Source organism: Madurella fahalii, assembly GCF_045866475.1.
Source record: "Madurella fahalii IFM 68171 DNA, scaffold_1, whole genome shotgun sequence".
Lineage (NCBI taxonomy): Eukaryota > Fungi > Ascomycota > Sordariomycetes > Sordariales > Madurella > Madurella fahalii.
The window spans coordinates 1,409,853-1,433,505 of record NW_027263971.1 but is presented as its reverse complement, the minus strand read 5'-3'; the positions used below and the strand labels follow the sequence as shown (position 1 = coordinate 1,433,505).

Sequence of the window (23,653 nt, the reverse complement as noted above, 5' to 3'; positions counted from 1 at the left end):
GAGAATCAACAAGGTATATATCTGTTTATAATCTTAAACTCTGTGATGGTCACGGCTATATATCCTGCTGTGTCCTGACCATTACTTCTTTTAACGTGCAAAAAGGAAATGGTATCTCATCTGTGCTTCGCCTACTGTAAGCTGCGTAATCGATCCTGATAACACGGCGATTCCTAGTCCGAAACACCGTGCCCCCACCGTCTTCGCCATAATAAGACACTCCACTGATGACCGTGTAGCCAAAGTGTAGGAGATGAATCCAAAGTAGGAAAGGTAAAAGACAAAAAAAGAAAAGAAAAGGAAAAAAAAAAAAAAAAAAAAAAAAAAAAAAAACACCGAGACTGCGTGAGCGAGGAAAGTTGTATCTTTTCGCTTGTTCATGGAAATGAATTTAAAGCCAGATGAAAATTTCAACAATAATGCAGCCGCAAATGCAAGATTACAGCCTCCCAGGTTGCCAGTACTACAAGATATGTTTCTGCCGCGCCATGTTACTGCGTGACGTACGATTGCGGTTGTTGTTGTATCAATTGCTCGCAGGCCTGCCGCGCCACCCGCTCGCTCCGCTGGTGGCTGACCTCGCGCCTCATCGAAGGCTGGGAGGCTGTCTCGTCGTCATAGGTGAGGTCAATGGTCTCAGGGCTAAGGCTGTCCTCCGTCTTGATGGGCTTGTTGAAGATCTGGTCGAGGTACTCGTTCTCTTGCTCCGATGTGAAGGTGGGTGCGATGCTAGCGTCGTCAGGAATCATGTCGTAGGGCCCTTGACGACCTGCTGCCAAATGGTGTGCATGACCCTGGAAGGCCGGGTGCAGCCCGAGCCCGTTGGACCAGTCGCCCATGACGGCTGAGTGGTGATGGCCGCTGTTCTGCGGGCTTGCCCGCCTCCGCGCCACCTTGTTCTTGCGCCGCCTAGTGCCCGTCTTTTCGTCAATGGTCGGTTCTTCCATGCCCATCTTAATAAGCATGGCCTCGATGTGTTGCGGCTTCCAGTCCCAGACTCGGCAGCCACCATTTTCCTTCATGCGGGCGATGATAAGCTGGTACCGTTTCTCCTCGTAGTACTGATATGCCTCTTTCAGTCGCTCAATCTGTTTACACGGCATGATCAGTACCCTTTGTCACCAGAGCAGAGGCGGAAGAAGTAGCATGGCTTACCTCTCGTTCTGGCCATACACCGAATTTGGCCACTGCACGCGAGACCTTCATCTGCAAAGCCGCCTTTTCCCAGTTGCCCTGGTGTTTTTCTGAATACTTTGCCTTCATCTCTTCCCACATCCCCTTGCCCTTTTCTGAAAGGAACTCTTTGCGGAGCTGGAAAAGGTATTTGTCGTCCTCGGGCGCATTTTCGGCCAGCATGAGCTCCTCCTTGTCGTCCTCGCTGAATTGGCCATTGACCTGTCCGTCAGTCCCAATTTGGGGTGTCGTCTTGGGTGTGCGCGACGCTTTTCTCGCCGGTGACGGCTTCTTGCGGGGCTGGGGTCTTCTGCCAGGGCTGAGAACTGCGTGGGATGGGTAGGCGCCGAGGAGAACCGCGGGATCGCGCAGATCCTCGATGCCGCCAATTCGCGGCGTCGTTTGCGGCCTGAACTGAGACGGATGGGGTTGGGATAGGACAGCGGTTTGTCCATTTGAAGGCATGCGGTGATGCATATGCGGAGTACCGACGGGGACTTGTTGTTGCCCGAGAAACGTTCCGGGAGGTGCGACATCGACGCCGAATGCGTGAGGGTACTCCTGAAACGAGTGGTGAGTCACATCGCCCTCGTTTGCCCCCGAGACGGTGAAATGACCGAGGTAGGGATCGATTGGCGGCATTTCGTTCTTGGGCGATGAAGGCTGGTTACCACTTCCCGGGGGGGTGTGTGCCATGTAAGGTGCCATATCGAAATGGCCTGCTTCCGTTGCGGCAGGGTGGACAGTCATTGGAGAAGAGCCCTGGCTAGTGGTGTTCACGTCGTAACTGCTGTAGTACCTGGGAACGGTGGGACCCTGCGAAACGGGGCACGAAGATTGCGAAGAGTTGTAAGTGCGCATCGGCTTGGTTGGTGGCTTGTTCTGCAGAGGCGGGCTGCCTGCGCTGGATACCGGAGTTAAAAGCGTCGGATCTGCCGCGGCCGGGTAGTTGAACGAGGAAACTCCAGAGGCCTGTAGCAGCAGTGGTAAGTCACGGAAGATCTTGACACGCGAAGGCTGTGGGCGACATACTGCGCTGTAAGGGTCGAGTTCTGATGAGGAGTAGGAAACTGTGGAAGGCCCGCTAGAGCAGACAGGCAAGTTGTCGAGTCGATCAGAATGGTGCGCGCCACGCGTGAGATACTGGGCGCTGGTCATATCGACGTGAATGTGGAGGCGCTTGAGAGTCTTCCTGGGAGAAGCACTGCCGGCGCTGTCGTTGTCCGAGTCGGAGCCCAACTGATCGCAGTCGAGGAAGTCCTCAACCAGGGGAGACTCGATTTCGTCCTGTCGGTCTGCCTCCATGTTTAGTGGCGCGTTCTCTCGCCAACCTCGATACTGGGGAAAACCAATGGGAGGGAAAAAAAAGAAACAAAAAGAAAATAACAACAATAAGGATAATAATCTCAGGTTCGAGTCAAAGAACGCGAGAGATTTGTCTTATTTTATTTTCCTCTCGCAAAGCGATCGTCTCTCGCTCGCTCGCTTCTTCTTTTTGACGCGGCATCAAAGGGCTGGTTGAGGAAGAGGAATGTCTGACCTTATAGAAGTGGAGTGGGCCAAAAGTCCGACTGTGGCCTGCGTTGTGTGGGATAGGATTGCGGCGTTTAGGGCGGCGTTGAAGGAAGAAATGGAGAAAGCATGAGACAGAATGGAAGGAGGCTGACACTGACAGGCGATGTCGGGGATCTATCTATATCAGTGGGAATGAGCTTCGACGGTGGAAGAGTGGGGCCCCGAGCAGAGCAAAGGGTATGCCACAAGGTGCGTCTCCAAGCCTTCGTCCCAGGAACTGGAACCCATGTGAATTCGAACCCGCATTGCAGCAGGGATTGATATCAACTTCTGCTCAATCCTGGATGCAACGGGAAAGGGTGGCGTTGCCCCGCCGGGTGTACTGGGTATTTCAGAGGTACATAGATGCACTCCCTGGTCAGTACCCTGGTACCTTGATCAACACACCCCATTACCGGGTGTGTTAGGCGCCCGGCCGTCCGTGGACTGTGCAAGACAGGACGTCAACGACCACGACGGTGCTGACAAAAAGCCAGAACACTAACTTAGTTGGGACCTGGCCTGCCACTCTGCCTGCTGGGCCCTGGCGGCGGGGATTCTCTCTGGACGGCCTCTCGTTGACGAGGCTTAGTGTACTGTATCATATGCGACCAGCAGGCCGCTGTCGCGCCCTGGTTTTCCACCCGAGACGTGGATTATACGACGACATGACCAGCCAGGTCGTCCGCATCGCCAGCGGCCAGGCATTCTTCCCCAGGCCCTTGAATGGGGCGCCACAGATGCTAAGGCGAAGCATTCCACTTGGAAGGCCGCTGGGAGGGTTTTTCGCGTATAGGTAGTACCAACGACAACGGCCTCGGCACTCGGTAACTTGCACGTCGCATCGGCATATGTCTCGTCGAGTAACCAGACCAGACATACCTGATGCTGGCCGCCCGCTGAGAAAGCCGACGACATTTCATCCCTGAGTAGATGAATAATGCGCGCCAAGGACGTCGTATATACTCAATTGGGTAGCGTTCGGCAGTGCACAAGACTTGAGGGCGACGGGTGCATGTGGGAGTCCCCAAACCGCTTACCAAGTGTGCTGTACAGGGGGGACGGGATGCACAGTTGAAATTTTGAGGGCGGCGTGTGGGAGGAGTGATTTGCACCTGGTCGCCAAGGCGCGTGGACCTGCAGGCGTTCCCGAACCGGCTAGTACGGTACAGGCTGTGAATTGTATGGTACCGTACAGATTCGTGGTGAGGATTTCAACCCTCGGAGCCTCGCCGCGCCACTGTGCGGGAGCTCTCTAACGTACGGGTTAGCCGCCCTCGGTTTCTTTGTTGGTCAACGTTGGCCCAACTCAAGCGCGATAACTAGACGCCTGAAGACATTCCCGCCCGGCATATCTTGACCGTGCACGGATCCCGACCGTTTTGGGGTTCGTTTACGTATAATCTGTGACATGCTCGCTCCCAGTTGCGACGCCGCCCCAATGCCAGTGCTGCTAAATTTGCACGAAACCGGCAAACGTAGAGCATGGGAAGTCATCTCCCGGCGGCGCTATTGTCATCAGTCCCTTTGCTTCGGATATTGATCCACCGTGGCGGCCAGAAAATACGGCCAGGCGGATGGGCTGATGAAGGGCATGCGCAGTCGTACAGTAGTTGAGCGTCTTGACGAGCTTCGTGGGGTGAAACAGATTCTGCTTATGGAACCTGTGATTGGCTGTTCTGAAGCAGGATTAGCGTGTAGGGGCTGTGTAACCAGGAAACAGAACCAGTTCCTTCAGTTACACAGATTGGCCCAAAAAATTCGGGAATTGAAATGAAGTCGCATCGCAGATTCGAAGCCGGTAAGACGAAGCTACATGCGAGCGCTATAGTGCACATCAACACCAACAGGCGGCATGCTGTCAGGGTGACGCTGCCAGTGCTTTCTCCGAGGATATGTTACATGACCGTACCTTTCAATGCGACACCCGACCGTATTCGGGCTGGTAAACTAGCCAATCATCGCATCGCGAGATCCTCGAGTGGGAAGTCACGCACGAGCCACTGGGCCTCTTTGCCCGAATCGCCCTTTGGGTGCCTAGCTGCGAGTGTAACGACACTCGTCTTCAGAGTCGTAATCATCACCGAGGCAGAAGGGAATTCTGTTACTGTCCCCGCACCCTTCGTAACCCGCAGCGAGTATTTGACACCACTGATGCATACCCTATACAGGTCCGGGGGAAATCTCGTGCAAGGCGGAGAACCTCCCCGCAAATCGTAAATCCCCTTGGAGCTCTTCCACCAATTCTCCTCAATTATCTCATCTTGCGGTCCTGGATCTAGTCAGATTTCTGTGACAATGACAAGACTCTAAAAACAGATCTGGTGCGTTTCGAAACGTCCCTGCCGAGCGTGGCACAGGCCAGATTTTGGGGGCAGTGAGAAGAGCGACTCTGGCCATGCTCTGAGGGTTCTGGCCCACAGCAGTGCGCATACTGATTGGTTGAAAGAGGCGGGGTTTGAGTGGGGCTTGATTGAATATGATAGGCTACCGTTCTGTCGGGTCGCCCTAGAACAATTTTGGGAGGGAACGAGCGGTCAGCGGGCGAAGCACAGTGAAGAGGGTGGGGGAAAAAAAGAGGAAAAAAAAAAAGGTTAAGAAAAAAACAAAAATTAATAAAAAAGAAAGGAACCCGCTGCAGATCGTTCAAATGTTGGCTCCTCCTTCATCAACGTGGACGACTTTCAGCCCATCAACCTCAGACCGCGCTTATTGCGCACGACGATTGGCTATGAAGACGAGCATCATGCAGTTCCACGACCAACAGCCTTCGGCAAACAACCAACAACTCGAAAAAGCCCGCCGGCAACGCATCCGAGATGGTAACGGCCACAATTCCAAATTTCAGGCCGGTCCAGGTCGTCCGGAGCCCCCGTTCTGCGTTGTTGTCCCCAAAGGCAGGTGCGTTTGACCACTTCTACGACGACCACGGCACAGATGCCACCTCATTCTTGCCTGACGGGGAGCTCGGAGATGATAGTGCACACTATTCCCATTAGGACGTGGACAAGGGTCTTAGGGGCAGCAATGGATCCCGAAGCCACCAGCCCCTGGCACCCCGCCATTGACCAGGTCTGGCCGCCGACAAAAATCCACCCAAACTCCGCAACTCCGGGCCGCGATCCAGTCGTCTAAGCATGGTCTGAAGACCGAGACAGCGACTTCTCGATGGATGGCACATACAGGCTTTGACAACCCCTCTAACTGTCTTCTTAGTCTTAGCGCTGACTACGTTGCCCCCACGATTGGCCTTGGCAAGGATGAGAACCACGCCGCTTCTGACGATCATTGTCTGACATGGAGCACATGGCGTGGTTGAGATGTAACAGCACCGAGGACTCCCACAAGGCCATAAACACCTCTGCGCGCCACTGGTGTCCTGCCGCGTTGGGGTCTATTGTCACTGCTACGGTGGTACTCACTTCTGGAACCGGATTTGTGCCCTCGCCCTCTTCAAAGTCCTGGTTCGGCGACTTACCCCATGTCCGATGTCGCCGTGTGTCGGGCACATGCAGAGTCGCATATTAACTTGCCTGAAAGCAGCGCACATAGCCGCCCGTAACGGACCCAGCAGTCTGGAACGCTACCCTTCTGCTGACACAACCTGCTCGCGGAGCAGAAAACCGTCAATTTCGCAGCGGGTAACCTGCTATGCTATCACGCCATGACACAGGGATTAAAACTTTATCCCGCGCCTCCTCTCATCCCCGAGATCTTTCGGCACCCCTGTCCTTGCCCTGCCACCCCCGACCCCGCACCGGCCCGTCTTTGGCGTTTTCATTAGCACGCGATATGCGCGATAGCAACGGTTTCCACCTAATTGCTCCGTGGTTTTAGCTTAGCAGCGGCCTGTGTGGAAACCCAACCCGACCGTTTCCCAAGTCGGGCTGGGCCAGATCGATATGGATATCGGATGCGCCGGGGAAGTCAGGCCCCGGCTTCCGCGCTCCGCAATTCGTAGATCAGGCACTGTGCTGTCCTGCTGTTGTCTCCACTACGGTAGCCGTTCCGGGACGATCGCGAACCCATGCCCTGCACCCTTTGGCGTGGACGTTCCTTTTGGCATCGATACAGGTACTGTACGTTACCAGACGCTGCATCAGCAACCCACCGGCAGAGGCGCCCAGGCGGCGCGGACTTTTCGAAGAGTCAGGATAGCAACATTCCGCCAGCTGGAACGGGTCATGCAAGGGCGTCCTGCGATGGGTGTCTTGCCCTGCCGCGGCTGTGCTACCCGGGCCAAGCCGTGCTTGTCCGATCACTGGTTAAGCTTCTGCAAGAGTGGCATCCATCGTCCAATCCCTTCCCGACCAGCTTCGTACGACATGCGGCCAGGATGCGCACTCAGAACGACAATTCAACGAGACAGCCAGCCTCGCAAAAGGACCAAGGAGATGGCCTGAAATCGACCCCTGGCAGTAGGTGGTAATTAGCCGACGGTTATGCTACAACTCTAAGCGTCGTTCTCGGGACCGCCCTACCATCAGCCCTCCGTCTTGCCACTTATCGAGAACTCGCCAAGCCGCGGCCGGACGGGCAGGACGGGCACGACGGGCACGACGGGCACGACGGGCGCAACGGGCGCAACGGGCACGACAGGCTGCCCTCGGCAACGTTACCGTGTAGACAGGCACCTCTCTTCCGCGATACAACGGCATGCTACCGCTTATTCCTCACTTTTGACCCCCTCAATCCCACTCGTAGGAGGCTTTACGCGCGTCCACAGCCTTGTGAAAGAAGGTCGGACGAGGGAATCGGCTCACGGCAATGCTCTGTCATTGACCAAATGGAACGTCGTGGAGATGATTGCGTAAGGCACTACGTATTTAGTACGCAAGAGCAGTAATTACCAAGCGTGTATTGTGTATTCTGCTATGTATCACCGAGTGAAAGACTCCGAGTCCCCTGTAGCCGAGTCGCAGTGTCACAGTGTGATGTCGGCAGAGGCCCACCGACTAATTTGTCAGAGCGGGCCGCTCCCGCGTTCTGTGATTGGTTCTTGCTCAACTTCTCGACTTTCCATCTTCAGTAGAGGCTATCTGATTGGGTGGTTTGAGAGACCCACTAGAAACTGGGGATTGTTTCGTGACTGTATATATACTTTACTCTAGGCATCAAATTTGCTGGTGAATCGGTAGCTTGACACCTGTATAACCTGGCTCCAGCCTCCTCACCCTAACCCTCAGGAAGCCGGTGGCCTCGCCAGTTCAGGCACGTTGTTTCAGGGGCTTTCGAGGTCCCCGACCTCCAACGGCGTTCCTCTGCGCTGTCTTTGAAATGCGTGGTCGCAGGCCTCGCTGGTAACCCCAACCCGAACCCCAACCCGATCTCCTCCTGTATTATTGCACGGTTTTGTCAACGTCTCTCCTTATATTCTGCGTTCTTTTCTTTGCCATGAAGCAATCTTTCTTGACCTTTCCTTTTTAGTCATCTCTGTTTGTCTTCTTCTGTTTCCTCGAAACCAATCAGCTGCGTGTAAACCTGGCTTGCATGCCTCTCCGTGCGAATCCGGCAAGCCAAACTGCAAGTGTCTGCTGTGCCGGCTTGGAAATTCCTACTTTCATCTAGTGATCTGCATGTCTAGCATGCTTCTTCATGCCCTATCTCAAGCTTGATTACTTGTCATGGATCCTTAAGCCAGTCCTAGCGTTGCAACCCGTCTCTGTCGACCGTCCTTCTAGCGGAGCTCGCCCCTTACACCCGCTCCCGGTCATCTAGAAGCAACTTAAGCTCTGCCCTTCGAGCCCAAACAGGTCTCAGCGGAAGTTGTTATGACTTCATTGGCGTAGGGTAGTGTGTACACCGCTATACTTGACTGTAGGTGCCACGTTAGACCTGTGGGAGCTCCCTCCGTGCGGATCCGGTCTAATGTACGACAGATATCGTGATATGTGTGGTACTAAAGACAGGGTTCATAGGGCCGAGAGAACCGAAGAGATGGAGTGTGGCGACTGGCACACGGCGTTCCAGACCTCAGACCCCCTTCCTCTTGGTCGTCCGCTCCCCAGGGCGCCATGTCCTCCCAGCGGTTTGCACGGTGGCAGAGCGCGTCACAAACTTTTGTCATCATCGTCAACAATCCTTCGGCCGACACTCCCAAGCACCAAGCAGAAGTGACGGTAAGCTCCTTCCCTACCGCCCTCCGTGAAGCCGGTATACCCGAGAATGGGGGCCAGACGTTGTCTTCACCTTCCTCTTTCCAAGCCATGTGGAATGATAGCATATCTATAAGGATCCACCTATCTTATCCCGGAGAGGACTCATAATTCGGAGGTTTTCTAGGCATCAAAGCGGTGGCAACAAAATCACCACATCTGCCCTGGCCTGCTGAAAACGCTTGTTCCCATAAGGTAGCGTGCGCGTGTGCGTGTCTGTCAGAAGGTAAGGAGACGCGGCAGTCGTGACAGCCGCACAACGGTCTTCCCATTCATCCTAAACGTCTTTGGCCGATGTGCCTCTCCCTTGCTGCCTCGGCGTCTGCGAAGCGGTTCTAGGATCATCACTCGCACAGTATCTCGGCGACTTCCCCTCCACACACCGACCTCTCCCGTGTCTGGTAATGCCATGTAATGTAATGTAGCGCAGGCACCCGTCCTACACAACCAAACCAAATGGATCCCATCAGGGAACAAGGGGAATTTGTCACTTTTGTCGCAACCATCGAGCCCTATGGCCCTACCCGCGCCCCCGCCCGCGGACCATGTCGCTTGTCGTGCGCCAGGCATGGTTCGATCACGAAAATTACCTCTCCGCGGCCCACCCACCACACCCTGTCCTCAATCTCCAATCCTAAATTATCTCCCTGCCCTCCTCCTTTCACCCCTGCGTAGCACAGAATGGTAGATCCCGGTCCGGTCGCCGTCTCGGCCAGCCTTGCCGCCGTGAACTTGAACCGGAACAGAACGCTTCCCACTTTGCCGTTCCTATCGTAGGTCACATTACCCGTCCCGGCGCGCCAGGGTGCAGCATAAGAATCTTGTTTGGCCAGTGCAGCGCAGGGGATGTGTCAGGGATGAGGGAAGCAGACTGTACATGGTAGGGACGATTAGACTGGGAACAGGGTCCAAGGGAGTGCGCGGCAAAGCACACCTTGCAGGGCGCCGGAAGCCAAGCGCAAGCCTAAATTTCGCAGGCGGGGAGGGCGTGGTGGTGGGGGGGGGGGGGGGGGGGGATGGGGGTGACTGAGGGAACAAGGAGCGAGGTTGACTGCAGTGACCTCGAGGGAGGCGTGCGGTGCTGAACGGCTCAACCGCGCCAAAGCAAAGAATGGCGGGCTTGGCATACGGGCCAGATCGGCTGCGCACAGCTAATGGCAAGTACTCTCCAACGAGGAAGGGAGCCAGGAAAAGGGAGGTGAGAGCGGCCGCGTGGCTGGGCGGCTGAGGATCAAAGTGAAGGCATGAGTAACCACGAGGGGAGAGATCGAGGGCTTGTACCCGTACAAGCGGCGGTACTTTCCAGACCACTGTGGAGACATGGGCGATCTGTCCATGGTAAGAGAGATCACGCAGGGGGTGTGGACGGAAAAGGTGCTACACTAACTCCCCCAGGGCCAGCATTTCCATCATCACCTGGTGAGGCCCAGGCCTCCAAGGGTGAACGGAGATGGTAAGGCCAAACTAGTATCCGGGTCCAGGGGGACTTCGTGATCTTTTCGGAGGGATGTTCCCTAGTATCGGACTGGCCGTTGTCCGTGTGTAAGTGGCAGGGCAGCGGGGCCAGAGGAAAGCGGCAGACAGGACAGTCATCCCGACGGCAACCGCCGACAGGGGCCAAGAGTCACAACAATCAAAAACGCCTTGCCCGAGCATCTGGTACGCTTTTGTAGCTCCTCTATCCAACTTTGGGCCGATTAGGCCCGTTGCCGGTATGGTTTAGCAGGCGTTGTTGTGAGGAAACCGGGCGGTCGCCGCAACTGGCCGCATATACAGCGGCTTCGCCGACATAGCCTCTATCCATCGAGCTACATACCACAGTAGTCTACTGAAAACGATCAAGATATGAGACAGCATGATCAGAGCGGTGGTGCACTGCCACGCGGGAATTGGGAGTCGGACTTCAATCCCCCGGGTTGACCGTGCCGACGAGCATTTACCCCGGCGTTGCTGGGAAACCCGACGTTTTCGATGGGGGAATGGAGGCGGGCGAGAAGCGGCCGGGGGGCCTTCTGCCATTTGCAGGTCTGGAGAGCCCATGTCAAGACTTGCGGGGCAATGCGACTAATCCTCCACCGCCTTGAACCTTGATGGATCCCAGACGCAGAGAAATCGCAGCGGGAGTGGGACGTCACCGGCGGCCGCGGAGGATGCTCCGGGCCCCACCAGCCATAGCTCACCACGATCGCAGTTTTTGCGGTGTAAGTCAAAGACCCGGAGAGCCGTCTCACGAAACCTCCTTCTAGAATCGGCCGAAATCGATTTGCAGAAGGCCTGTGCCGCTGGAGGAAACCGGGGTTGTGAGCAAATCGCCGCGGACCCAGGTCTTTATCCCCGAGAAAGGAGCCAATTCCTCAGCCCTGGGCTGCACCCAAGAACGCCGGAAGTGAAAAATAACACCGCAAAGGGAAAGGATTGAGAAGGCAAGAGAATCCTCGAAACATTAGCGACGTGAATGATGGGGCCGCGGACGTTTATGCCATGATTATATAACCGCGATGAAAGCAAAAGAAGAAGGAACTTAACTACACTAGGCGCGAGACCCCAAGCATCGAAGTCACGCCCAAACCCGTCGCGCGTCTGCTATTCCTCTGTCGACGGCGCATCCCTGGTCATGGTCGGCGGTGTAACTGTGTGCGTCTAGACGGCAAAGCCGAGCCGTAGAGAGATGAAACGAGAGGCAATTGTAAATAAAAAATAAAAAAGAATAGCAAAGAGGACAAGAGAAAGCAACAACTCAGCCGGACGCCATCACCGTAGCCACGCCTCCAAACGTGGGGTGCATGTTGTGTTGTGTCATGCACACGCCAAACGGCCGCCAGGCAGGACGCGAAGAAGAACGCCGCAACGCGGCGCGGCCATGTCAGGAACAAAGTGCTGCTGCTGCTGCTGCTGCTGCTGCTGCTGCTATTACTACCGCTATGTATCGAGTTTTTGGAGCAGCACAGTGTAACAAGCTCATCAGGGGCGGTCCAGCTCCCGCCAACGTCAAGATCAACAAGCTCATCCATTCCATCTGATCGGACGTTTCAACTTTCCAACAATTCTCCGCGCCGCGCCACAACCGCGGGCTGCACGTCACGGTAGCTCTTTAGCTTTGTCTCGTTTCATCTCAACCCCCCCCCCCCCCCCCCCCCCAGGGCCTCTCGTCCCACGGCAGCGCGGGGAAGGAGCGAGCTGAGCAAAGCCTACGCCGCATCTGCCCCCATCACCCTTGCCTAACGAGCCCCTAGACTCTCTACATCCCCGCCCCAGCGTGTACGTGGCACCCCCAATCTCAAACACTTCTCGGCGACCCCAAGAATAGTATCATTCACCTATCTAGCAACGGAGCCCAAAGAGGGTTTTGGTTCGGGCATGGCATGGCATGGCGTGGTGTGGCATGGGTCGACGCGGCCGGTTACTGTACCGGGGGTACCCCACACCTACTCAGCCTCACCGTCTATCAAAATGAGTTCAACCTTCTTCACTACCGTAGCAGATTGGGTTGTTAAGATTGCTGAAGCGGTGATTGTCCCACCCGCAAGAGTTTTGCTTCGTCGTTGGCAGGATCGACTACGGCGTTTGAGTCTGGGAAAGGCATAGGGCTAATCGGCACAGACGACAACTTTCCCTTGAGAAGGGGGAGAGGCGGCGGAATATCGTCCCAGCCCCAGAACACAGCAAGAGACCCAACAGGACATGAGAGAAGAAGAGACACATCACCCATGAAACAAACAAGCGGTCCAATGCGGCAGAAAGAGAAAGAGATAGATAGAGAAACGCCTATTAATAGCAACCCGGCATGCCACCATCCCTGGGTGGGCAGAGTTCTGCCCTAGAGCCGGCGGGAAGAGGCAAGCGTTGCTCATGGCAACATCACAATGTACTGAATGTGTGCGCATGCGCTCTTGGGGCGGAAGGTTTTCTTCTCATCTCCCTTAGAGATTCCTGCTATCTGCAAACTGCCTAGGTAGTGATTAGGTGGACAGGGTGCGCAATGTGGCAAAGGAAAAAAAAGAGAAAAAAACCAACCTCGTCAAACCCAGCATTTTTTGTTTCCCGGAACCGACCTGCACCCCTTTTCCCCCTTCCCCCTCTCCCTTCCGACCCCGACAAGGTGTAGCTTGCGGACCATGTACGCTCAAACAAAAACAATGGGGTATTTCGTCAGACCGTGAGAAAACATATACTACCAAACAGTCTGCCAGCATGGCCGCGGTCATATAGGACGGGGAATTACGGCCAGAGGGATGCAGAAGTGTGTGTGCCTTGTCCTAAGCACTCTCAATTGGCGGAACAAACGTGTAATTGAAGTCGAGCAGGTCGCTCAACATCCAGTTCTGCGGATCCCAGACGTCGTAAGTGTTTTCATAACCCCCCAGCCCCAGTATGGTGCCTTGGGCGCCGGCCCCCAGCGTAGAGCCCCCGCTCGGAGTCAGGGCGCCGTTGGATGTGGCCATGCTGAGACCGGCCGGGAGACCGTGTGACGGGGGCGCCAAGGTGGTGTCTAAGTGAGTCGAAGATGCTGATGATTCATTAGCTGAATCGGGATTTGTGGGTTGCTTCAGAGCTACCAAGAAGTTTCTTAGCATGGGGGAGCTCACTCGGAAACATGAAGGCCGGGAAGGCGTGAGAGTTGGCGGGGGTGGGCGGGACCGGGGACTCACCGTCGAGCGTGCCTCGACCTCTTGCTTGGTACTCTTCTCGCCAGTGCCAGATCGAGTCGAATACTAGACTCATGCTGTGTCGACACCGGACCTTTAGCTGCAGACTGTCGTCAATCTCGAGGTCGTCGCCCTGGAACGAGGGCGAGATGCCTTCGAGCCTGGCACCGTTCCAGATCTGCACCATCAGCTCTGCCAGTCGCCAGTTCAGGTCGTTCTGCACCACGCTGGTAGTTCTGATGGCCTGGATGGTCCTGTGGAAGAGTGTCCGCCCTCGTTCAAACTCTATCTGCTTTGCGAAGAACGACCGCATGAGCTTAAGCAACGCAAACCCAGCAGCTATCAGCATCTGCTGGATATAGTTTGTAGCATATTTCAGGAAAAACTGGTCTCGTAGCTGGTACTGGTAGGATTCGTGGCATGTCTCGGGGCCATCCAGGATGAGGTCAAGATAGCTGGTCGTCGCACGCCACAACGCCATCAAATCGTCTAGATATCCCGGCGTGCGGCTCGAGTCGAAGAACCCGGCCAGCCGGAGATGCAGGCCGGCAGCCCTGAGGTGCAGTTGCAGAATGGGCGATAGGTTTTGCGACAGGACGGCGGCCTGGAGCTCGTTGAACTCGCGGCGGTACACGCGCATCAGCATGGCGCGGTGTTCATCGCCCGCGACGCCGCGAGGATCGCTGACGTTGCTATACATCTCCTTAGAAACCTTATCACAGAAGCGTTCTATTTGCAGCCTGGCCTCCAATTCGGGTCCTAGCGAGAAGGGCCCAGAGTCACCCGGCCGCACCGCCAGCGTCCAGTCGTACAAGGTCGAAGCAGGCTGGCCGTATCCCGTCCCTATTGTCTGCGCGACGATATTACATACCGCCCACGTCTTGATCCTGTCGTGTAGCCCGTCCTTGTTGAGCTCCACGGCCACTCGCGAAAAGTCATTGATGTGGTTCGGCCGGTGCAGGCCAATGCCCGTCGCCGTCTTCATCAGGACGCCGCAGAGGATGTGCGTGGGGTCGGATGATGTCGTGCTCGTTGGGAGTGGCCAAGTGCAGAGGAGGCACAGAGCCTTGACAACGAAGTAGCTCTGGGGTACTTCGCCAACAGTGGTCCATAGGAGCCTGGTCAGCGGCCCAGACAGCTTGGTGAGGATGCTGGGGTCAGGGCCGTAGCGTCTGCTGGCGACCGCGATGATGGCCCAGTAAAGCAGCGGGTGTTGCTGGTAGTATTGGTCCGGGGTCTGTACGGGGTTGAGGAAAGGTAGGAACGGGTGGTAGTAGTTGAAGAACTGGCTGAATAGTTGACTCTCCTCATCCTCCGTGAGCCTAAAGTCTTCAAGCTCGCGTGCGATGCGCGGGAGGTTGTACGAGCCGCCGCGCTTGAGGTTCAGCAGCGACGACACGGCTTCGTCAGAGCCCATTAGGGAGGGATTGCGCGTGTGGGTGTACTGGCTTGCGACAACGGGCGACTGGAGCTGCGAGTGCACGGCCTCCTCGTCGTCCTCAGGAATGAAGCCATGGGCCTTGGCCATCTGTACGGCGCGGCGTAGCTTGTCGATCTCCTTCTCCATCTCGGCGTGCTTGGAGCGCTTGCCGATGCGCTTAAAGTTGGACTCGATTTTGCACTCGAGCTTGAGCCGAATGCACCGGGAGCAGCTCTGGAAGGGGTCCTGCACGACATCGCAGCGCAGCTAGAGTGGGGAGACGGCAATGAGACACGTTAGCCTGGCCCACAAGACGAAGTGAATGGTGGACAAGAGCAAACAAACGGGACGGCTCCGGTGATCGGGGGTCAGACCTAAGGCGGGACCGAAGGCGTAGCGGGTGCGGTGCGGGTGCCGAGGCACGGACGGAAGCCGAAAGACGGCAATGGCTTCAACACGACTTGACTGGTTGACAGACAGACAAGACAAGACAGGCAGACTACCTTACCTTTTGCTGGCGGCACTCATTGCACGCACGCTTCACGCCGGGCAGGCGACGGCTCTTGGTCTCTGGAGAGGCATCACCTGTGCCATCATGGTCGACATCGTGGTCGTGGTCGAGCAGGCTGGCTGGGCTGCTGTCTATGGTGCTCCGTTTGCGCTTGTTGTTTGGGCCGCTGCCGTTTGCACCGCCGTGGCTCCGCATGCCATTGCCAGCCGCAAACTCGGGGCTCTCCATGGCGGGCGACCGGCACCCCGGCGAGTGGGGAGGCGAAAGCAACCGTGGAATCAGGCGCGAGTGGGTTCCCGGACCCCGAGACGGCACGGCACGCCGTCAGATAGGCTGTTGAGCCGCGGCAACGTTGCTGGTCAGTCTGTGGGTGGTCCGGTTTCGCGGTTGCGATGAGGGAGATTTGGAGGTGAAAAAGCCGATTTCCGGAAGGCTGGTCAACTGGCACCTCTGTGAGCGGGGCGGCCATTCGAGCGGGGAGCTCTGGCGTACAGAGTTTTGGTTTGCGGGGATGGTGAGTCATTGCGTGATTGGCCGCAGAACCCCAGGTCTGGCCCACTCTGGGCTCGCAGCGAGCGAATCGACGTGGCTTCGCATGGCGACGGTCCCTCCACGTGTGCCACCAGTGGGTCCTCTTGCTTGCTTTCGCGACTTGCACAGCGCAACTCATCCGACCGTTTCGCGATCGTGCACAATGCGAAACCGTTCACTTAATCCATTGCTGCTCGTCTCAGTCTCGACTGTAGCTCTGAATGCTGCCCCACGTTGACCAACATGTTTGACGGACAGAACGGTTGCACAAGACTAGCTTCCTGGTTATGCGAAACGGCCCTCGTCGGTTTTGCATGGAACACACGCCGAGTTTTGTGTGCAGCATGACTCGAGTATCCAGAATCGCCTCTTCCCATAATCTGACCAGCCTTCTTCTTTGCCTTTCCTTTTCTTGCTCCAGTTCTATCCAATCGATTTATATGCCTCAGAGTCCGTTTCAATATTCCAAGTGTTTGTAGCTGCTTTTGTTGTAGTTTTGCCGTTTTGGCCTGTGCTTTGACGACCACCGACCCTTGAACTTCGCTCCACAGCTGCTTGTTTCTTCCATGACCTCACGCCATCCTCCACATGTATTCGGTGTTGCCTAGAGCTCAGGTCGAAGCAGTATCAACGCCATTCATAGGGAAAAGTATTCTTGGCACCGTCACCCCCAGCATCCCTCAATGCTCACGAGGCCGTAACGGCAAAAGGGGCCGACTTGCTCCTCAGGAAACCCGGTCTGTATTTCCGCTCTTCGAAAGATGACACCATTACCGTACTGTATTAAATGTGTGTATTATAGATTTACCATCTTCCTTGAGGGCCTTGAGAGGGTTATCCCTGGCCTCTTTCCATGGGTGGCGTGAAAGAGCTGGTGTGGCCGGCGCATGGCATTGTCCCCCTATCTCCCGCGGAGCGAAGTGGCTGCTTCCGGGCGGGCACTCATTTTGCCAACTTTTAGCAATCACAGGACTCTTGGTGGTCCGTACCGTGGCTATCTGTCCTGAATCGTGACCGAACCAGCCGACTTCTGTATGACATCAACCGGAGATCGACCCAGAAACTGGGCGGTTTAGGGCCTCCGTTCGGCGCGGCATAATATTCTAAACGCTTATATTCTCACAAATCCAATCCTGGGGTACCCGATGATCCAATCGAAGCCTCCCATCGCCGTTGAATGAGCCCGAGGTAGGAGCCCGGCGCCGAGCTCATCACGCACGGTATCATTCCCAGGAATGCAGGACCCCCATCACCCGGAGGCGAGGAGGATAGAGGGAGTGTCCGTAACCATGATCATCTTGGTTGTACTCTGGAAGATTTTACATGTACCTGTACATACCGCTTGACCGTGACGGCCGCAGGTCCGGGCCAACAGCCTACTCCTCGATAGCCACCGTGCTTGCTGAGACCAACAGCCGCTCTTGCAGCTGCACCAACGTAGGACCGAGGGCTCTGATTCGCACACCAGTACACACAAAGCGCTTCTTTTAATTACCACCGCCACTCAAGTTTAATATCAAATCCCCCGTGGGAACCCCTTACCTTGCAACACACCTTCAGCTCCCTGCAACTGAGATGTTGATCTCACCCCGGGATGAGGGCGAATCCTTGGCATGTATGGCTTGCGGACAGGCCGCTTGATGGTTTGACGGTGCATCCGGGCGAGAAGGATACACTACGCCCCAACCCCTGCCGACGACGCAAATGATGCTGCTTTACATTGAGAGAGGAGGCGGCAACGAGGTAATGTTAAGGTCAATTGAGTGGCCCAGCGGCCTACTGTGAGCAAGGGCAACTCGGAATTGGAGAATCTGGGCCTGCAAGAGGCTTATCAATGTCCCTTCTGCGACTAAGTACAGATCACGAGCCCAGCATAAGTTTTTTTTGGGCTGAAACGGAGGGCTTCCTGCCCCGAATGCCCGGCCTACATGGCATCCTGCCGAGTGTCTTCACGGCAAGCTACATCGTCGTACCTCGAAGCACTTTAGCGGAGGTCAGGCTGGATGGTGCTTCACCAAGACGTAGAGATTTATCCCCCACACAGTTGGGTGGCAATAATTGGCCATTGCTCTTCTCTGGCTTCTAGTCCTTGATTACCAAAATTGACTAACTGCGCTGTGATGCGACACGAATGACCTACTGTGCGGTTTTGCCCCTTCCTGTCGACCCCTTCAACTCCTTTGCCCATATCTACACTCAGTGTGTCAAGTATGCGTCGGAGCGTAATTCATGGCCAAGCTACAGCTCCAAATACGCTCCCGGTTGGTATATATGCTTCTCATTTCCAGCCCAAACCCCGTCCCAAACCCGGTGTCAAGGCCGGCACGAGCGTGCGGACCGGCACTAGCTGCGCGCTTCCCCGCCAACCAGGCTTACTAGAGCAGTAGAAATGTATCTAGTAGAAATTTCAAAGTGATAGTCCTGTCTTCAAGATTGACCGCCGGGACACACCTCCCATCGTTGGGTAGCGTAGCTCATCAGTCCGCGAAAGACCGTTGGGTGCGGATTCAAAACTAATAACCCCAAGTTTAGACGTCTAAAAGGAACAGAATAAACATATCAAACAATTTACAAGGTAATCGGCTGAGATTCTCCCAACCATGCTTTGCGTGTTGAGTCGGGCCCTTTTTCGCCAGGAGGTGGCGCGAGCTACCCACCAGCCACAAGAGGTGATTGTGGCTGAATCACACGTCAATGACGACAGAGCCAGGGTTGAGCTCCCGATTCTGTTTTCGCAGTCGACTTGCATTACAAATCCGGCCATCCACAGTTGTGTTCAATTAACTCTCCAATAACACGGAAATGGGAGCATCGGGCTCAAAAACAGCACAGCAGGCTGTGCGAAAATTTCCATCCCGGGCTCCGGGGTCCGCGCCTGCGGCAGCAACGAGAACAGCACCGAGACAAGCCGCGGCCCCGCGCTCCTCTCCGGCGCCGTCTGTGGCCCCTGAATCGCGGTCCAGGCCGCAAGCCTCGTACGCGAAAGATGAAGGCTAGTTCAATTGACCTATCCTACGACGCTTTCTTGCAGTCAACGCTGACTACTAACCCAGCCATTCGTGCCGATTCGATGGATCCAGACCGTCCTGAATACATCAGCGCGGATTTCGCAGACCGTCTACGGAAGATGGGGATCGTCCAGCCCAACCCGACCTTTTCGCCGTCATCAATAGCATCGCCGTTCCCAGATGCGTCTGGCATCAAACAGACGTTGTCAGCCTCGCGGTTCCCGTCAGCCTCGATTAACGCAACGCTCGGCGTCCTCGAAGCACGGCGGCGGCTCGAGGCGCAGGCCAAGAACGAGATTGACAATATGGGGAAATCGACCGATCAGGGAAGGGAGTTTCTAGACATTGCCACGGTTAAGCAGATATTGGTGCTGCGGCAGCGTGGTGAGTCGGCATCGGACATCGAGGCACGCCTGAGACTTCGGCCCGGCATTGCTGCAAGGTTGGGCCCAGAGGGTATAGTGTCCCCCGCGGCATGAGTGGGACGTAAGGGGAAAATTCTGATTTGCATTACGGGCTGGAGCGGGTAGCCAAATAGGGCTACCTTCATCAAACCAACTAGGAAAAGAGAAGGGATGGCATTTATGTACATTAATGTTCAGATACCCCCACCCCCCCCCGCCATCAAAGGATTATTTAACTGCCTCGATACCCAGTCGGTATTCCCGCTGACCTCTACCAAGCGCAATGACCTCCATCGATCCTCAGATCAGCGCCCGTCATGAAGCTGCTGGCATCACTCAGTAGGAACACGGCCGCCCCGCGATATTCTTCCGGATAACTCAGCCGCTTTAGCATATTGGCGTCCGGCCAAGCGGTCCGCCTCTCTGGGAAGGCCTCGAAGAGACTCGCTGTCATGGCCGTGACAATGTATCCAGGTGAGAGGCTATTCACACGGATGCCATGCTCGCCCCATTCGGCGGCCAGATTCCGCGCGAGCTGCAAAACCGCGGCCTTGGAGGCATTGTACGCCCTATCTCCATCCCATCAGCATTTCCCTACCACCACCAGGCCCGCGCGAAAAGAAATAAAAAAAAAAAAAAAATAGAGAGAGAGAGACTTACGGGCAAATCAACCCCCTATTCGCCACCGTACCACTCATGCTCCCAATCAGCACCATGCTCCCCTTCTGGCCGCGCTTGATCATCTCCCTCGCGACCGCCTGGGCGGTCATGAACACGCCGGTCACGTTGACCCCGAGCATGCGGTCGGCGTCCTCGGCCGTGTACTCGAGCGCCGGCGTCTCCTGCTGGATGCCCGCGGCCGCGATGAGCCCGTCCAGCCGGCCCTCCTTCTCAGCGATCCCGCCGACGATCTCCCCCAGCGCCTTCTGGTCGCGCACGTCGACTCGGTGGTAGGTCAGTCGCGCGCTGTTGCTGCTGCTGCTGCCGCTGCCGCCGCCGAACTCGGACGCGGCCCGCGCCGCAACTCGCGCAAAGTCGCTGGTCTCGTCTTGGGCGGGCGAGGGGAGGCGGTCCAGCGCGTGGACGACGGCACCCGCTTCGAGGAGAGCTTCGGCTTGCGTCAGCCCGACGCCCCGCGCGCCACCCGAGACGACGATTACGCGGTCTTTGAGGCTGAATTCAGGGAGGAGGTGACTGCGCTCGGTGTTGGTGTTGTTGTTATTACGGTAAATCTGGCCTTGGTGGAAGGCTCGGGAAAGGGGGATCCGGACGGGGGAGCCTGGGAATCGGCGGAGTAGCAGGGTTCGAGCGCGCGCTGTCAAGGCGGTCTTTGGGACGACGGATGCAACCATTGTGGGGGAATGAGGTTAATCTGATCGTATCAAGATGATCGGGTTCCTGTGGAGGAGCCTACGAAGTTGGGTATGTATATGAGTTCTTGGAATGGTGAAAGATCGGCGGCTGATGAGGTCAGAGGAGCACAACGCCGTTGCTCTCCACGCCTTCCTTATACAAGAACGAATTGAACAGACTCTGCGCGCCATTACTCTCCTGAACGAGTCGAGCAAGCTAGCCCCTCACCACGCCCGCCTCAGGGCAGGCATCTCGGAATTAGGTCGTGGAGGCGCCGTCAACACCATTACGACTTGTGTTATCGCCACTAAACCTCGACCCCAAAGGCTGGACCCAAGCTTGGCTGAGCTGCTTGCAGAGCTTGCTGCAGCCGGTCAGAACATCCCTGGTTGTCGGTCAAGTCGTCCCCAAAGTTCAATTGGCTCTTCCATCTCCGATACGACGGAGAGCTTCCTCACCTACATTGATTCTGCAGCGGCCAAATGTACCGGCCGATGCGATGTTGCAGCAAGCAGGGTCTAGGCGCCCGCCACCGCGGGAGCAGTGCCGATCATGATTGTGGGGAAGCAACCGGATTTCCTCAAGCGGAAAGCCCGGCGGAGGAGCAGAGAGACAAGCGGAGATTCCACTGCTGAGGGTTCTGGTCAAGACAGAGCTGGGGAAATGCTATGGAGCGGGGCATGGCATTTCCCCATCGCCCCTCCTCAAAACCCGGTTAGGTAAAAGGGTCTACCATCTTGAGCTGACAGAGAACATTGTCATCAAGGACTGATGTACAATATGCACCAGGCAACGGCTGCGCTTGTCCGTGGTGTGTAGTGGGATTCAGGGTTGACTGGCATAGAGGGATCATAACCGCATTGATATATCCCCGAACCGCATACCAGACTAGGGCAAGCAATTGGCCACCGGGAAGCTCCACGGCCGACACTGCCTAAGGTATGTACCTTAAAGTATGTACCGGACATTTCCCACCGTGTGAGGGGCTCGAGATCCCCGGGGTCCGTTACATTAGGAACAGCCCACGCAACGCTGGGATCGGCAGAGGGCCCGGATGCTGTCTTGCTGTTTCAGACACCAAGGTTGTAGCCATTTTCGGCGCCGAATGACTATATCTGCCTAGGATGTACCTCGAAACACGTATTTTAGAGGCGAGAAATGTTTCGTGTCGCAGAGATCGTAGAAGCCAAAATATGGCGTATCAAAGCTTCGGTCGCCAACCCCGAGTGCCCGAGCTGCGGGGCTGTTGACACTCCGAGCCACGGAACTCCGGGTAAGGTAACCGCCGGGAGACCCCGTGTTCGTCTGGAGCGCCGATCCCATCTTGGCACCGCCCGGCTAAACGTCCCACTGGAGGCTCCTCCTCACGCCATGGCCAGTGTTGCCGGTGCCGGGTTGTAGTTTGTTGCTGTTTATGGGAACCCGACGTCGACCCATGTCACCACGCTGGTGCACGCATCTCCGCCCATGTCGGTCGAGGCCGAGGCCCTCGGCACAGCGCGACCATGATATGGAGTGGACTAGATCTTAATAGTCTTCTCATGGGATCCGGGGCTGATGATTAGCTGTAATCATATCCCATGAGCAATCATGGTGTCCAGATGTATAGACGCGATTCTGGAAGGCCGGATCCGGTTTCGTGGCGATTTGCCAAGCTATCGGTTCCAGCTCAGGGACCCCGCCGCCGCCCGCCGTCGGCGCGCCGGCGCGCCCGATACCATGCCCAACGACATGAGGACGTAGACCGGGATTGCCCGAGATGACCGCAGTTTGCCATGATGCGAGACCGATAATAGTGGTATCGCAGAGGCCAATTTCCGAGCTCAAACACACTCTGATTTAGATCATTCTACCGATACCCGGGAAATATTGGCTCCTAACGTACAACTAATGCCTACAACGCATCATGGCATCATTGTTTTCAATTCTCCTCAATCGATATGGAAACGCCCCTTTGGTGGTCAGATATCCATCTGTGGGACATCTCTTGATTCAGGACTAGGTAGTCCGAGCTCCGGAAAACTGTAATCTGCAGCACTGTGAATTTAACGCTCTTTTGCAGCGACCAGCGCGCAACCTGCTTTAACCTAGAAGCGTTGCACACATGAAGCCGAACAGGGCGTTCGATTGCCATTAGGTTGCATTATGTAGGCGTTCACCGTTGGCAAATGCCGTTGACCGCTGAGACCAGCCTTGCGGAATCACGCAGCATAAGCGCATCGTTCCCGAACGATCTGGTGCACGGTCAGCCTTGCAGAGCCTAATCGCCTCGCCCGACCGCGTCACGTTCCTACTCGCAGGACACAAACGCGAGGTCATCGCCTAGCTTCAGGCCGCTTCTTCAATGCTGCGCTGGAAAGTTGCTGGTGATGCCAAGTCTCCAGCGACCCACAAATCTGACCCGGGTGTCATACGATGTGCTAGGTACTGACGGCCGAAGCGAGGCACCTGCTGTGGGCTTGCATGGGTTGTGTTGCTTGTCGGGTGAGGCTGCAAACAGGGGCCCCAATCCGTCAGCTGGATTTCCAAAACCGTCTTTCAATTGTGCCCTACTACACTACGTGTAAATTTTCCTTAGGACCGCCGTTGCCTCCCATCTAAAACTAATATTAGCCCCTGACCCCCACGCGCACCGCAACATCAGGCTACACCAGTCTCGCAAGCATTCACGGGGTAATTCTGGAGCAGCCTCTCGACCGAGTCTGATCCGCCAGGGCGGAGCATATCTGCTTCAACCATACGTGTGTTTCATGCCTGCAATGTCAACGTGGCACGGTGGTCTGAACGAACCCGAACAACGTAGTTCCACCGGGTTCGGTGGTGCCAGTTCCGGGCGATGACAGTCGGTGGATGATGGTCGGCTTTCGACTCTGGAATTAGGATCGAGACGGTAAGTAG

At 56.1% G+C, this 23,653-nt stretch overlaps 4 protein-coding genes across 4 annotated transcripts; 1 reads left to right on the top strand and 3 right to left on the bottom strand.

Moving 5' to 3' along the window:
- Positions 1 to 491: 491 nt before the first annotated feature.
- MFIFM68171_00439 (Clr5 domain-containing protein) lies at positions 492 to 2,478 on the bottom strand (the record flags this gene model as incomplete). The annotated part of the gene is made up of 3 exons (XM_071055861.1): positions 492 to 1,088; positions 1,156 to 2,145; positions 2,206 to 2,478. 3 exons carry the CDS (start codon positions 2,476 to 2,478, stop codon positions 492 to 494), a joined length of 1,860 nt encoding a protein of 619 aa, XP_070911962.1.
- A 10,660-nt stretch (positions 2,479 to 13,138) lies between these two features.
- On the bottom strand, positions 13,139 to 15,687 carry MFIFM68171_00438 (Zn 2cys6 transcriptional activator; the record flags this gene model as incomplete). Its single annotated transcript, XM_071055860.1, has 3 exons — positions 13,139 to 13,434; positions 13,532 to 15,215; positions 15,457 to 15,687. 3 exons carry the CDS (start codon positions 15,685 to 15,687, stop codon positions 13,139 to 13,141), a joined length of 2,211 nt encoding a protein of 736 aa, XP_070911961.1.
- Positions 15,688 to 18,792: 3,105 nt separating this feature from the next.
- Positions 18,793 to 19,477, top strand: MFIFM68171_00437 (uncharacterized protein; the record flags this gene model as incomplete). Its single annotated transcript, XM_071055859.1, has 2 exons — positions 18,793 to 18,982; positions 19,044 to 19,477. The coding sequence occupies 2 exons, from the start codon at positions 18,793 to 18,795 to the stop codon at positions 19,475 to 19,477; spliced, it is 624 nt and encodes a 207-aa protein (XP_070911960.1).
- A 196-nt stretch (positions 19,478 to 19,673) lies between these two features.
- On the bottom strand, positions 19,674 to 20,754 carry MFIFM68171_00436 (Hydroxynaphthalene reductase-like protein Arp2; the record flags this gene model as incomplete). Its single annotated transcript, XM_071055858.1, has 2 exons — positions 19,674 to 19,971; positions 20,063 to 20,754. 2 exons carry the CDS (start codon positions 20,752 to 20,754, stop codon positions 19,674 to 19,676), a joined length of 990 nt encoding a protein of 329 aa, XP_070911959.1.
- Between the last annotated feature and the right edge of the window lie 2,899 nt (positions 20,755 to 23,653).